Source organism: Phalacrocorax aristotelis, chromosome 5, assembly GCF_949628215.1.
Source record: "Phalacrocorax aristotelis chromosome 5, bGulAri2.1, whole genome shotgun sequence".
NCBI classification, from domain to species: domain Eukaryota; kingdom Metazoa; phylum Chordata; class Aves; order Suliformes; family Phalacrocoracidae; genus Phalacrocorax; species Phalacrocorax aristotelis.
The window spans coordinates 23,137,470-23,152,996 of record NC_134280.1 but is presented as its reverse complement, the minus strand read 5'-3'; the positions used below and the strand labels follow the sequence as shown (position 1 = coordinate 23,152,996).

The 15,527-nt window shown below is 37.1% G+C and overlaps 1 protein-coding gene across 1 annotated transcript in view; it reads right to left on the bottom strand.

The window, feature by feature from the left end:
• MYO3B (myosin IIIB) overlaps nucleotides 1–15,527 on the bottom strand; it is a 227,026-nt gene that overhangs the window by 83,115 nt on the left and 128,384 nt on the right. Inside the window, exons 26-27 of the mRNA XM_075092498.1 lie at nucleotides 4,235–4,314; nucleotides 39–116 (exon numbers count right to left, since the gene is read on the bottom strand). Coding sequence (XP_074948599.1) covers nucleotides 39–116; nucleotides 4,235–4,314 — 158 coding nt within the window. The remainder of the gene's footprint in view (nucleotides 1–38; nucleotides 117–4,234; nucleotides 4,315–15,527) is intronic.

Below are 15,527 nucleotides of genomic sequence, written 5' to 3'. Positions count from 1 at the left end.
TATCACCAAAATGTTCATTTACAATTTAACTTTTGTACCCTAAAATAGGAAGCCATAGTTTGCCGCTTCATGTTAGTTGTTTCCTCAGGGTGTCGCATAACCTCCATCGTATCAACCTGGAAGACAAAACTCAGGTGTTAGAGCTGTTCCAGAAACACTGCAGACCCACCCCACCTCACCCATGAAAGCTGCGTTCAGTTTTTGCTATGCTCATTCCTTCGGGCGTGAGTACATCAGAGTACTTCATCAGAGGTAGCAAGGCCAGCTTCCAACAGATGCAGGACATGCTCTGATTTCAGAGCGTGCTGTAGGTGTCCCGAATGATTTCACACTTTTTTTATGATAGTATAACACTTGGCCAGTGAAGCAGCTATCAAGATGCAATACCTTATGAATTGATTTCTAAAAAGCTTTCCTCTTATCACCACTACAATGAACTCTGTCAGTTCTCACTTTCTATTTAAGAAGAGTTATCATTTTTGTAATGACCTGGAAGTAAATTGAGCTGCCTCATTTTGCTCATGTATGGAAAAAATGTTATTGTTGGATAATAAGTGGCAAACAAAGCAGGTAATCCCAGAACGTATAAGTCTTTTCCTTTCTGCTGTTGTGGTTACTATTAGTTACTTTAAATTGCCATTTTGATGCCAAGAATTTCAGCAATCTTACTCTGCTTAACTGCCATAGCTTCAAATACCACTTTTTCAGCATCTCAGAAGAGTTATTTTTAGAGGGTATATACATGGAGAGCAAACATATTGCTCCTTGTATATTTTAGTTATATTGTCAGTACAGCTGTTCTTATCAAAATGAAACCAGAATTTATGAATGAGTATAAACATGGTTACCAATCACAAGCAGATTGTGTTGCTGTATTACAGCTCAACAAAATTAAAGAAAATCAACGAGCATCCTGTTTGCATGGAGCATTAACAACATTTTAGCATTCACTTGCTTTGTGGCAGTTTACCATCTGCTCTGACCAGGTGGCATTTGTATAAACCAGATAATGCTGTTGTCAGCACCTGTGCTACACTTCCTGGACTTTGCTCCATATGATCAGTTCCAACACTCACTGACTTAAGACCACTCTTCTGAACACTAAAAGTAATTGCTGAAAGATTACAGTTCTCAATAAAGTAACTGTGTCTCTTACCTTCAGGAGATATTTAGGAGACTGCATGCAAAATATAAAGGATATGAAGCACTAAGTAGTAATAGATCAAGAAAATGGATTTTGTGTTGGGAAAGAAATCAAAAGAAAACTTGTGAAGACAAGATTCAGAACACAGATGGTGCAGAGGGAGACAGATTTCCATACGGGCGACCATAAAAATCTCAGTATGTTATTGTAATCTGTGATGTTCTAGCCCAGGGTGTTGTACATGCTTTAGTACGCATCTCAAACTAACACATGAGAAAAAACAAAAAGATGCACTTTGATTTCAGTTTTAAGGATGTTAACAGAAAACTCTGTAATATATCCCAGGAAAAATGCCTTATCAGCACAGATAACAACAAACATCTTAAGAGGTCACCTGACAAAGAGATCAGAACAGCAGGCATGTCCATGGGGAAGGATATGGGAATGTTTCAAAACTATCTTGGCAAGACAGCTGCTTTTTGAGAATTGATATCTAAATCTCTAGTAAAGGTCAGGTAGAAAACAAAAGCCATACCAGTGAATGCTGACAGTAAGTTCAGAATAACTGGTAGCATTTAACGTTAAAAGAGAGAAAATTTAATCATAAATAACATCAAATCAAGGGCAAAAGCAAATCATTTGAGGACTGCACTGAAGCCCAAATGCCCATGAATTTGAGCTTCTAAATTGGGTTCTTATCTGTCTAGAAAAGCAGAGACTCTTAGTGACATATCTGGAATATCTGCTGGCCAATAAAGGGTGAGTTTATGCTCTACCTTTTGGGCAGCAGGATACTGTAAGCATCTCCCTTTCACAGCTGCTTATTTTCACCAAACCTGTAGAATCTTACGATCTTTGAGACTGCCACTCTGTCAAATATGGTTTACTACGGCCTGCTGGGTTCAAAAGGATTTTGTTTTGGTTTGGGTTTTTTTGGGGGGAAAGGGAGTGAACACATAGAAAGACAGATGGTCAGAATCACTCACACGAGGAGATGTAATACATTTTTTTCTTAGAAAATCAGGGTAAAACCAGTATCGTGAGATTCCGCTTTCTATGGATGGAGCTGTAAATTCAGGTCTGTGCCATCTGTAAGGACCACGATCAATTTCCAAATCTTTTTGACAATAAAAATTTGAAGTATCCTTTAGAAAAATTCTGATAGACCCTGAAGCTAGGGAGAGCTTCCTGTAAGAATTTGTAGAAGTTTTGTCTCTGGTTAATTTATAACACTGCATGTCTATGAAGCCATGCAGTTTTATGGTAGGGTAATAATCGCGTGTACAACAGGCAATAGGCTTTATCACAACTGGCATGGCAGAAAATGATAGAACATAATAAGAATGTCATGATATAATCTTGTGTTCTAAATCACTAGCTACTCCTTTTAAAGTAAAATGAAGAATATTCCAACTGTTAAGTCACACTTTTACATGACAGTAGTAGTGACGTACAATATACATTTATATGATTACAACTGAAGTGGAAAACAGCTTGACCTACAAAAGATTGTTCCGTCACTAAAAAAAAATTGCTTATAATAGTTTTGAAACAATATTAAAAGAATGATTTATGACGTCATGTCACCTTATGAAGTCACTGGAAATTATTACTTTCACATATTGACCACACCTGCTTCTGGCAGGTATGAAATACTGTAAAACCAAAAAACAGGTTCAGCAAAAAAGCTCACTGATTAAATAATACATTAAAATTTCCAACCTTCCAAACAAAATTATTACATTTGGATTTTTTTTAACAAATTGTAAAATAGTAATTTAAAATCTTTTTCCTGAAGTTGTTTTAATTACAAGTTTTATGAAATCATAAGGAAGATTTTTTTCAGCTAAAAAGTATTTCAGTTAACATTTTCTGAATAGTTCTGCACTTATGCATGGCTTTTAGCTCCTTTAAAAATTTGAAGGATGAGTAAAAGCCACTTAAACACTACTTAGTAACTGACTGTGTTTATTAAAGCTCTAAAAGAGAACTACTCTATTCCGTTCCAGCTGTATCAATAAAACACATGCTTAGAAAACTTATGTTGAATATAGCTGGATGTGGAAGACAATGTGTGTACAATACAAGAAAATTGGAAAGGCCATTATCTGTCCTTCAGCACTGAACGTGTTTTATACCAGAGAGGAAATAAATCTCTGAAATTGACATCTGTATTTGCAGGTACAGTGAAGGATACAGATGCCTGGGTGACATGAATTACTGTATCAACATTTGAGCATGAGCTCCTAATAACAGGAGAGAATGAAAATAAATAGAAAACCCAGAACATAAAATTCTGTAGACTTTTGAACAGTTGCTGTTACCACATTTGTTTTTAAAAATTATTATGTTTGCTTTGGAGGCAAAAAAACCCCCAGATCTGAACCCTTAACTAAGATAACTCTAACAGTACTACTTAGGAAGCAGGGAGGGGGCGTACATGCTATCAGCTTGGGACACGTGAGTTTCCTTCACAAATTAAGTGTACTCAGTTGGCAACACATCCTATTAACTACTGTAAAATTATCCCATCCTTTTGCAATTATGTCACGTATTTTTATGGCAAAATTCAGCAGCATTTAAATTCTACAGTTCTTTGCAAAGAATAGTGTTTTTGCCGAGTCGTTCTTTTCTGGTCATCTATCAGTCACAAGTGTCCCGTTTTTTCACTTTCAACTTGAATAATAAAGGACAGAAAATTTATTTTTATTTGGCCTTTCATACTGCTAAATACACTATTCAAATTTTACCAAATTACACCTCTTTCTAGGCCAAAATTGCCAGAGGAACACCTTGGCCCCATTGCAATAAAGAGGAATATTGATGTCAATATCAATGTAACTGAGACTTCACTCCAAAAGTTTAAAGATTAATCAGTAGTAAATCGATTCTTCACTGGATTCTATAATAGGGTCCTAACTAAAACTGGAAACAGTGCTTCCTGCTGAGGTGCATGTTTTCTGATAATTAAGGCAGACACTCATTTCAGAAGAACGTCACTATATACCTACATCAGCTAAGCATCATGTCCATAGTCTCGCTGTAATATTTTATGAACAATTGCCTGTCTTCAAAGGGAACACTACTAACCTTGATACGCCCAGCACTAAGCTGTGGAGGCAAAGACCTAGATGCTGCTGTCACTCTGGCTCTCGCTTGTGCCAAATTTCCTGTTCAAAAAGAAAGAAATAAATACTGCAAAAACTGTTCAAGAAGCTTATCAGGGAAGAATTTGTATGGTGGAAAATCAGTTTGTACAATACTACTAACAACAGCAGTCACCACCACACTTCTTCCACACCCCGCTCATTACCAATTGTGCCTGCAGAGCATTCAGCATGGGCATGACAGAGTGCAGTGTTGATTTAAAAGGGAGGAAAAAGTCAGTGATAAGGTGGTATGTCACTGACCTTAGCTACTGAGCTGATGAAAACAACGCCAGCACAAAGGCATACAGCTCAATCACTAGTAATCAATTTCTCTGTGACTCATTGAGAGATTTAAAGGAGAAAAAGACAGCAGAAACAATCTTGTTTCTATGAAATCATGTGGATCCTGAAGTGTTTAGACAGCATTTTAAGCTCACAAATGAAAGAGATGAGAAAATGATAAGACGGTATCTTTCTTGACCTTTTGACAGATAGGCCTGCTTAATCCCCAATCTTATTGTCCCTTGGGGTTTTTAAAGACTGACTCAATTCCTCAGGCAAAAACATATTGTGGTGTCAACTGAAAGACGAGTGCCTTTTTTTTAAAATGTACAGTATGACATGTACTAAACTTTTTCCTCTGTACTTGTAGAAAGCCAAAGTCATCACAAAATAGCTTTTCAAAATAAAGGCTCAGGGAAGAGAGAGGAAGTGATACGGGACTGTGCATATGCAAGACACTCTGTATATTTCAAAGTTTTAGCAAGTCTAGCACAAGATGTCCAAATGTTTTCTCTGGCTATATCTTCAGAGGCTAAACTGTGATTAATAGCATTGAAAGAACCCTTTGAAGCAGGATTGGTGACATCAAAGCCCTAATCCATGGGTGGCAGGATTTTTATAATGAGTGGGAAGCATTTTAACACATTTCAAAGGATTTACAGCATGAATAAACAATAGGCCTCTGCAGATGTACCACACACCTTTCAGAACCAGAACACATAAATAAGTGTCCATTTTAATTTAAATGTAAATAACGTGTTAACACTTCTTTCAGATGCTAAGTGCCTTTTTTGCATCAACTCCACTGTTTAGCTGTTTGCTTTACAGAAAGCCAGTAACTCTAAACAGTTTTCAGAGTTTTGCTAAACTATATATTACATAACTGGTAAGAAGGCAGAATGGGAAAAACGAAAACCAAGAACACTTAATCGCTGGTAATGATTCCATAAGGGAGCAGAGCAAATGCAACGTCCATATAACACTGAAAGGTATTTTGCTCTTAACTTTCCTCTGAACAAGAAAAAATACTAATCTCCTGAAAACAGTCTGGGGGCCAGCACTCAAACAGAGCAATGACTTTCTTTGGAGCAATTCAAACATTCTCTATTAATTTTAAAAAGTATTTTTCTTTTAAGCTGCTGGCATTGGGAGTGACACAATGCTGAAAAACTGGCACATCATTTCCAGATCTAATGGTGTATTTTACCTGACAGTCTAAATCAACAGTGTAGAACACAAGGTATGTCCACATTTTTGGAAGCTGCTTTAGGCTCTACTGTGTAGGTTAATGAGAACTGCAAATCTGTTTTGAAAATCATGTATATCTATATACACACATGGTGCATATGGTATATACGTATATCTCTCTAAAGTTAAAATGAGGACTTTAATGAGCAAGTAGCTGGTGAATTATTTTTTCTCTTAGCTGTAATTTTAATATTTTTTTATGCTAGAAATTACTTTTTTGTGCCTTTTTTGGCTAAAGTAGACAACATAGAAATATTGTTTCATCTAGGCTTCAGCTAGCAAGTCTAAAGCTTGAAAGCCTTGCACCGGAGAACTGACGACACAACATGGGATAAAACAGGGGAACTGGGAGAAGAAACAAACTTGAATGAGATTGTTTAAAATGACTAAATTTTGTTGCATTTTGTAACAAGTTACAAAACTCTAATAACGAAATAAAATTTAGAATAAGACTGTTGTTCAAGGTCCACCACACTCACTGCTGGCATTAGGTTTCTAGGGTTCATAATTAATATCCCTGAGCTCTCCTTTAGTTCCTTACGCAAAACTCAAACTTAACATTTCTGATCTGGCAAACCAAGCAAATAAGTAAACCTTTATATTAATCAAAAATCTTTAGTGACTTCACAAACAAAATTAAAAAAAAAAACCAAAAGCAGTCAGTTCCTACTTAAAAAAATAAAAACTTTATATATCATGATTTTGTTCATTAGTTACTTCCTTCTAGGAATGGATTCTTATCAGTGCTTATTTAATGTGTCAGGTGAATTCCTATGTAATCACTACCTACTAATTTGTAGCATCAGATAAAATCCACAGAAAAAAAAAGTTATTAGGATTTTCTTTTCCAGATCAAACAGAAAACGATGCTTCAATAAAAGCCTGTGAATTAGTCACCTCAAGTAGTTAATTGTTTAGGAAAATAACTACCTATCTTTAACATGTCTAAGCCATTAAAAGTAATAAACAGAACAAATGTGGTTTGAAAATTAGTCTACGTAATAAGAAATGTTTCACCCAGAGTTAGCATGGTGTTTATAGTCAGTAAACATTTGGTACCTGTCCCTGCATTCGATTTTCATTTACAAGGTCACTTATTACTTTACACACCAAAAATAATTAAATGTTATTCCACTTTCTGAAGAACATCAATATTTGAAGAACAAACATTTTTAGATAATAACATAGCCAATTAAAACTGCCATGGGTTCCCTGAAAGGTTAAACCGGTTAAAGGTTAAAAGACTGCACTGTGTCTTTCAGAAGGCTAGCTTCACACCTATTATATGGTCAACACTTTAGAGAAAATACAAGTGACATCCATGTAGACTTAAATAAAATACTACCTATATTAAATCCAGCTCCATAAAATGGACCAATTGATTTAAAACCTCAAAATTTCATGAGGGAGGGAAAAGAAGTTAATGGTTAAAATTAGGATTAATCTTTTAAACATGCACATATTTATATTTATTCACATGCATTTCCTTTTCAGTTCAACAGGACTGCTCGCATGAAAAATTAGGGCTCCTACCTATGTGTCTGCCAGAGCAGAGAACAAGGTCTCTGGGATTCATTTGTTTCAGTGGGGGAGGCAGTCAGCCCCAACGTTTCTCTTTTTTTCCTCTATTCAATAAAGTTAGGAATGTCATTAATGCTTTGAGAAGTTTGAGTCATTAAAGTTTGTGAAATGCTCTGAGAGCTGCCAACAGAAAGGGAAGTAGCAGCACAAAAATCTATGCATTCACTGGCTAAGCCACTGTGCCAATGCTCAGCCAAACTCCTTTTGTCTTGAAGCTGTATAGGAGTTCTCACATCTCTGCAAACATATTCTTCACTGCTGCCTCATTTCAGTTAGGTGAGAAAGACAATACTGTCAAAGTGCCGTATCTCTTCTATTATGCAAAGCCAAGCAGAAGTTTTGAAAGTATTTCAAGTATTTACACAGCAGAGAAAGAAGAAATGGGTTTTCTTTTTTCAGGTTGGACTTTGGAAGTGCTCTCAGTCTCAGAAAGGGCTTGTCAGCCTTCCTGGCTTTTCACTCACATCCCTGGCACTAACTCACTGTGTGATCTGGCCAAATTAATGATCTGTCCAGCCGTTGACTTTCCATACTAATTACGAAATGTACACTCTCTGGCTGGATGTTCTGATATTACAGTTTGTCAGTGCTTCATTATTCTTAGGTGATGGGTTCTTTAAGTAGTATCAGGCAAATATTAATAATATTAGCACTGTATTTATAACCTCATTTTGGTTATGTCTGCAATAGATCACTCCTCCCAGAGTAAGAGCAGGCCAGGTAAGAATTACATTAAGCTTTGATACAACATTTAGTTTGTGATGTGCAAATGACTTACAGAGAAAGAGTCTAATGACAATGTCACCTTACTGCACAAGCTGTACCAGGGATATTACTATTATACAGAGGGCACAGTACAAGCTCTTTCCTTATCCTCATATATTTTATTAATTTCTTTCATGCTTCTGGTTCAGATAAAAAGGGGTTACTTGAAACACTATGTAGATACAGTATAATATGGTCAGAAATGCTACAATGCATTCATATTTCATTGACACTACTTCTAATCACAGCTAAGCACTTGCACTCCAGAAGAGGTACAGAGTCATGTCTTTGACATACACAGATTCTTTTCTGTCTTTCCTTTCAGTACATTTTATCTAGCCTAAGGAAGTCGACTGCTTATCTCCATAATGCATTTTCATCTTCTGCTACTGTAAGACTAAGCTTTTCTTAGCTCAACTATAAATGAATACATGTACTTTTTTACCGGCTACTAATTTGAATCTGGTCACTGACTATCAAAACTCTGTTCTTTTGAGTCACTGAAGTAATTTAAGCTAATCTTGTGCAATAAAAAGCTAAGAATCCAATTTGCTCATTTTACACAGGAATGTATTTATAAAAATACTGTCTGTAGAATACAACTATCAAGATAGACACACTTCCACTGCTGCTTATTCTGAAAGGAGAATTGCTTTACTTGCTATTCAGAATAAGTAAATAAAAAAAGAGAAATAGTATTTCCAAAATCAGATCCATATTACAAAACAGAATCTGATAACCATTAAAATTTAGTAATTCTGAGGTGCACATGGGAATAACCTAATTATAAGCAATTGCTCCAAGAGCAAAAAAGATGCACTTTTTGACCCAGATTATTTGAAATGAAATTCCATGCCATAGTGAACGGACAAATTCTGATCCTGATTCTCAGTTAGACTAAAGGTTTCTTAAGATACTTAAAAGACACTGAAAAGCTTTACATTGATAGACTGGGATTGGAGAACCTGAGTGTAATTTCAGTCCCTCTATGCTTCTACTGAATACATTGCAGACACTTCAGCGGTCCCTTCCCACATTATTAAGGCACACACTGGCAAACACACAGCATGCTGTTCACATCAACAAATAAAACGTTGCTTGTAAGCATTGTCACTGCTATGTTTAACTATTGTTTTAACACAGCAGGTTAGTAGAATTCTTATCGAATGCAAGGGAAGAAAGACACTGACAACAGCTGAGATGAAATGAAGGTCAAACTGCCGACTATATTACAAGACATGTAAATGTACAATCTCAGTAAGAAAGGTCTTAACTTTTACCCTTACCTAGTAATGAAGAACAGATTATGGTATATAATTAGTTAGGGGTAGTGTCCAAGATATTTTTAAAACACAACCTTGAGTATTAATGGCTACTTTAAGCAACATGCCCAATTTTCCTGCTTAATTGAATCAGACATGTAGTCATCTACTCTATTGGGAGCACGCTCGCTGAAATGCAGACATTTCCTGAAATATCGTGGGCACATATGTGATCATAGGATCCACAAGCAAACCTTATGTGATTCTCAGAACACCACAGTCCCATGACATGACCAAACTTACAGACAGCAGGCAAAGCACATATGCTGCAGCCTGATCAAATGATAGATGGGTTCCCAGGCATCAGACAAGGGAGAGTCACGTGATTCTGGAAAACTGGGTGGCAAAGGAGGAGTGGATTGCCTGCTGCACAAACTCTTTATCTAGCCACAGCCAGGTGGGCATAGTTTGGGGACTTTTGTCCAGACCAAACACAGGACTAATGATAGCAGTGGCACACTAAGTACAGCTGAGAGCTAACTATCTGAAGCTGCATCTAGTCAAAAATGAAAAAAAAAAAAGAAAAACTGTTTGGAAAAAGCAGTCAGAAGTTATAGTATAAACAATGCTGGATTTTTCTACTGATTGATGCCCAGATTTTCTTTAGTCAGGTTTGTAACCTGACTAGCTGGAGACCTGACTGACTGGCTGGAGACTGACTGACAGGTAGGCCACAGCCTGATCTGGTCAGTCTCCCAGTTGCTGCATTACAGAACAAAGAGACTCAGCTTTTTATGATTTATACATTGTCAGAAGACACGGGCCATTTCTTTCAGATATGGTCCCTAGCAACTTCCACCCACCTGTTGCATGTAATCAACTCAGGACAACAAACTCTGAAAGCTCCAGGGAACAGCAGGCAGTACAGAATGCTGCAGTCTGTGTTGTCGGCAAAGTACCTTACCACGAACATGAGGTTTTCTGTTGCCCCAGCAGATTGACCTGGTTCCTGTACCATATATGTAACTGTAATCTGTGAAGACTTCATTGTTGAGGAATTCTCCAATAATTTTCAACAGTAGCCAAAACCCCCTTAGTTTAATTACCTCTATTCAGGGCAGACAAGAAGTTTATTTCTTCTTCCAGAGAAGAATACTTTTAAAAACATATACAAGTTGGAAATATGGTTACCACACACGATGACTTCATATGGTCTCCCTCACTGTATTATGTAATTGACATCCTTTCTCTTGCATGTTATGTATAATTTTTTCCCCAAAAAATCATATATGCTTTATCTAGAGAAGTAGAAGTTTGATTATGACAAAGATGGTAGTTATATCTCAGTATTTTATCTATATCTATGCTCCCTCTCCAACATGAACCAACAGCAAGCATTCTGGTAGCTCACACCTCAGCATCTTGTCTCTGATGATCTCAGGACTGTCCTCAAACACTAATTCACAGCACTCAGTTTAACCTGAGGCCAAAATAATTTTCTACAAGAACAGTGAATAAACAGGAAATGCAGGAGAAATCAAGAACTGTGATTTCCAGCCCAATGTTTGTCTTTCTAGTGTATATTCCTTCTCCATACAATGTATTAAACATTTTATGGTATATATTCCATTGCTTAGGACCTGCTGCTGAAGGGGCTCCATACATACACAGTTTGATCAAAATCCTACTAAGGCCAGTGAGGCTTTCCAATGAATTCCGTGGTAAAAATTCACTTATAAAGATGTCACTGAAAGCACATGGAATAAAATGGAGGAACATTTTCTCTGACCTCACTATGACTATCAGTCTTCTCCGTGGGTAAGACCCTAAGCTAGACAGGATAAAAACAGTGTCAAAACAGAAGAGCTGTCTTTTAAAAGTCTTAATTTAGGATGAAACGTGGTTACAGAACTTTATGAAAGTCCATTTTTGAAATATAGGCATTAATGATGTTGACTACTAATTTAATCAAGTCTCAAAGGCTTCTTGACTGAACGTTTGCTCCTCTAGATCTCAGCACTTCCATATATTATCACAGATAGTACAAAATCAGTTATTTTTTGTGGTATTTCAAAACATTATTCTAATTTATATTTGTATCTCCACACTTAATGAAACAAATACTCATTCATACAAACATCTACAAATGCATATTCTGTCTTTGACACAGAGTATGACCTCCTGTCCAGGTAGTTCAGTTATAAGCTCTCCTACGTCAAGCCAAATCAGGTTAGAATAAGTAAAACAAAATCAAATAATAAGAGAAAAGATATTACTGGTTTAGTAAAGCACTGACTCTTAGAGTTTCTTGTAGGGTGAAGAAATAAAGACAATTGATAAAAGCGCAAAATCATAATAAGACAGCACAGACTCAGAGGTTTGTTTCCCACCAACTACATTCATCTCTTAGATACATTAACCCCTAATTCAATTCTTCTGAAAAGTGGGAAATATAAGCAAGTTCTTTGTAAAGAACACATCAAAAACATCATGGATATTAAAACAAGGAAGGTTATCTGAATATTAAACAAATTTATCTGCTCTACAAACTCACTAGCAAATTTTAAAATAATTGCTCTTCTAGGATTTGATCTTGAGAGCTACTGAATGCTTCCAATGATGTACTGAGCATCTTTGACACAGTTTGACCTTACAGCACATAGTGCCTGTAGAAACTGCCTAGTAAAACAGGCAGTTGTACTCATTAAAACAACTACTGTAAAATGTTCTCTGAATATTTATCTTTTTAAATTCTGTATATTCTGCATAGTGAGATCCCAGAGTTTACTAGTTAGTTAGTATTAAAACCAGTAACATCTTCTGTGTAGTACATCTTTTGCTTCTTCGATGTTGACACATTTTGAATTTCATTAATATATAATGAAGTGTTAAGATTAATTATTGTTCACTACTGTGAGATAATGTTCATTATAGAATTGAAAAGTTAGGCTAGAAACATGAAAATTGAAAAGATATCTCCTCTTTTCTGAGAGAAAGGTAAAGAAGAATTATTCTCAAGATTTGTTCCACAGAGAATGGCCTATTATGAATTAAAGCAGTAAGCTCATCCAGCTCTGTTCTTAAACTTGCCCACTTGTACTTTTTTTAGGGTTCAATTTCCAAGCACTTGGAGGCAAAAAAAATCTATGACCTTCGCCCATTTTCAGTACAAGTAATCTGTGAAGTTTCACATTAAAAACAGTGGACTTCTGCTTGGGCAACACTCTTTACCACACATAAACGTGATAAATCTAACTTGACCCTGCTCAGCTGTTGTGCTTATTGCTATGTGCAATTCCAGAGATTCACAGACACTCTTTATTTATAGGGAGTTATTCTCAAGAGTAAATAGCTGTTATATAAAGCTTTAGCAGGACTAAGACCTTAACTTCGATATGATAGATGGTTCTGTTTCTAGATGAGTTCCATTTTTAAGGCTATTTTAGGGCACGTTTTGGATCCTACTGCTAGCAAGTCTTGTGAGTATCTGTGTACTGCATTTGTCTTATGACACAAAACCTTAGGATATGAAAAAAAAGAAACACTGAACTGTAAAATGCTCAACTGAAAAACTAAATAAAAAGTAACCTAACACTCTACCTCTCAAACTCAGTTAAGCTACATTTAATTTAGTTTACTGATGTCCCACATCTGCAACCCAGTAAAGTTCACCATTGTTATGTTGCACAGCTGTGGTTTAAAGCCTCTCTTTGCACACAACACACTGGCAGCAAAGAAAAAATGATTAACTTTTATATGCTTTTAACATATGGACCAGTTAGAAGTAGGAAAGCTGCTGTGCCCTGAGTGAAAATATACAGCTTCCATTTACTTGACCCAAATTCTTACAAAATATAAATTCTGATTCATCTTTAAGGAGAGAGATTATAATTACAAGGACTTTGATTCTGATCCATTTGACTTTGAGTGCCTAGAGTGATCTCTTAGAGGTAAAATTACTAACACAAAAGTACCATTATAAAAAGATTTTACTGTAGGATAAATTAGTAAAATTAAGATATATTTGCATCTTTTGCTCTATCATGATTTGTGGAATTGAGAGAAAAAAATCCTCTAAACCCAAATGGAAACATGCTATATTTTGCAGTGCATAAGTATGACACACCAAATCAAGAGACAGAATCTCAGAATGGTAGGGGATGGAAGGGACCTCTGGAGATCATCTTGTCCAACCCCCTTGCTTGAGCAGGCACACCTAGAGCACGAGGCACAGGAACGCATCCAGGCGGGTTTTGAATGTCTCCAGGGAAGGGATTCCACAGCCTCCCTGGGCAGCCTGTTCCACTGCTCTGGCACCCTCACAGGAAAGAAGTTTTTCCTCATATTGAGGTGGAACTTCCTGTGTTCCAACTTGTGCCCGTTGCCTCTTGTCCTGTCATTGGGCACTACTGAAAAGAGCCTAGTCCCAACATCATGACACCCACCCTTTAGATATTTATAGGTATTGATGAAATCCCCCTCAGTTTTCTCTTCTCCAGGCTGAAAAAACCCAAGTCTCTCAGACTTTCCTCATAAGGGAGATGCTCATAAGGGAGTAGACCTGCCACTACTTATCACTAGAGGAAGGGCTTGTACTCAATAGGAGTGCACAGTGAGAAACAGGACAGATCAAATCATGGTTCCACTGAAAACAATGGCAAGGCATCTACAATTTCAGCTGGCCAGGATTTCACTCTACACCCAGTAGTATCTGTCCATGGGACTGAAATGCAAGAAAATCCATTTGTTTCCCTCAGTTTCTGACTTTTCACGAGGAATCAGCTGCTATTAAAGTTACAGACAAATTAATATTGAGTTACTACTCTTGTCACCAAGGAGTGGTGACAAGCAGTTCTTTGAAGTGATTTTGCAAAAGGCCCTAGTTCTTGTGTTCCTTAGTGTGCATAAGGAAAGCCTCAAATTTTTTTCACATTGTTTCTCAGCACATGTTCAGTTAGTTGCTTGGGTTTTTTATATGAGACATATATTGTTTATAATTACTTTTTGTCTAAGGGCTGTAAGCAGGGCTGGAGACTCAAAGGCACAAAGAACACAGACTAAAAATCAATATTGAGGAGGGGAATTGACCTTTAGGCAGGCTAATTATAATTAATTTGTTTTTGAAAAACTCTATTTTCCTCCTATTTTGGACAAAAAAGCCTTGTTAAAACATCACTGTCCTAACCTTTCAGTGAAGGTTGTGAAAACTTTCATCCCAGTTCTCTTTGACAGATTATGCCCAAATATTTAGGCACAATGAACAAGGAGAGTTTATTAGCAATGGATTATATATTGATACTATAGCACTCTGAATGTGTGAGCAATATCCAATGCTAGTAAAATTATTCGACATGACGTTGCTGCAGTGGTAATGGTACTCAGCTCTGTATTTATTCTATGCAGCCAAGCCCAGGCCCTACAGATCCACAGAGCTACAACAGGGAAGTTTCCCAGCATCTCTACTTTGGTGGTAGGAAGGCTGGAGGATTTCCCCTTCCCTCCCTCCAGGTGGCAACTCTCCCCCCCTCTCCTGCAAGGACCTAAGGCAGAGAGGAGCAACCCTGACAAAAGCTCTAAAGGTCTGTGAGTCACAGAACTTTAGTGTTCTGTGCAGTGCTCTTTAGTAGTCTGTTCATTAGTATTCATTAGTAGTCTGTGAGCCTGCAGAGATTGTGTTTCAAGAGTAGAGAATCAAGTTGTGCTGCAGCTTTTCTGAGAAGATGAAGCCCTTGTGGCATGTCCCTATAGGATGTCCCTATCCTGCCAACATGATCTGGTCAGCTGGGGAACATGAAGAGAGAGGAAAAGTGGAAAAGGGAGCTGCAGACTCAGAAAGTCACAGTGGTGCTTTGCCCAAGCAGTCTGATGGTACCAACACTTAGAGGTGATGCTGCAAAGATTCTTGAATATCAGGACAGTGAGTCAAATGGTCTGACTCCTCACTGATACCACTGTGAATGTACCAAGGCTCTCCTTAATTTTTCCAGTTAAAGCCCTCTTCTCTTACAAGGGCACTCTGTTTTCTAGATCACGATTCCTTCCCTCTCTGATGCTTTAGCTGCAACAGTGATAAACTAAAACTAGAGTCAAACAGGA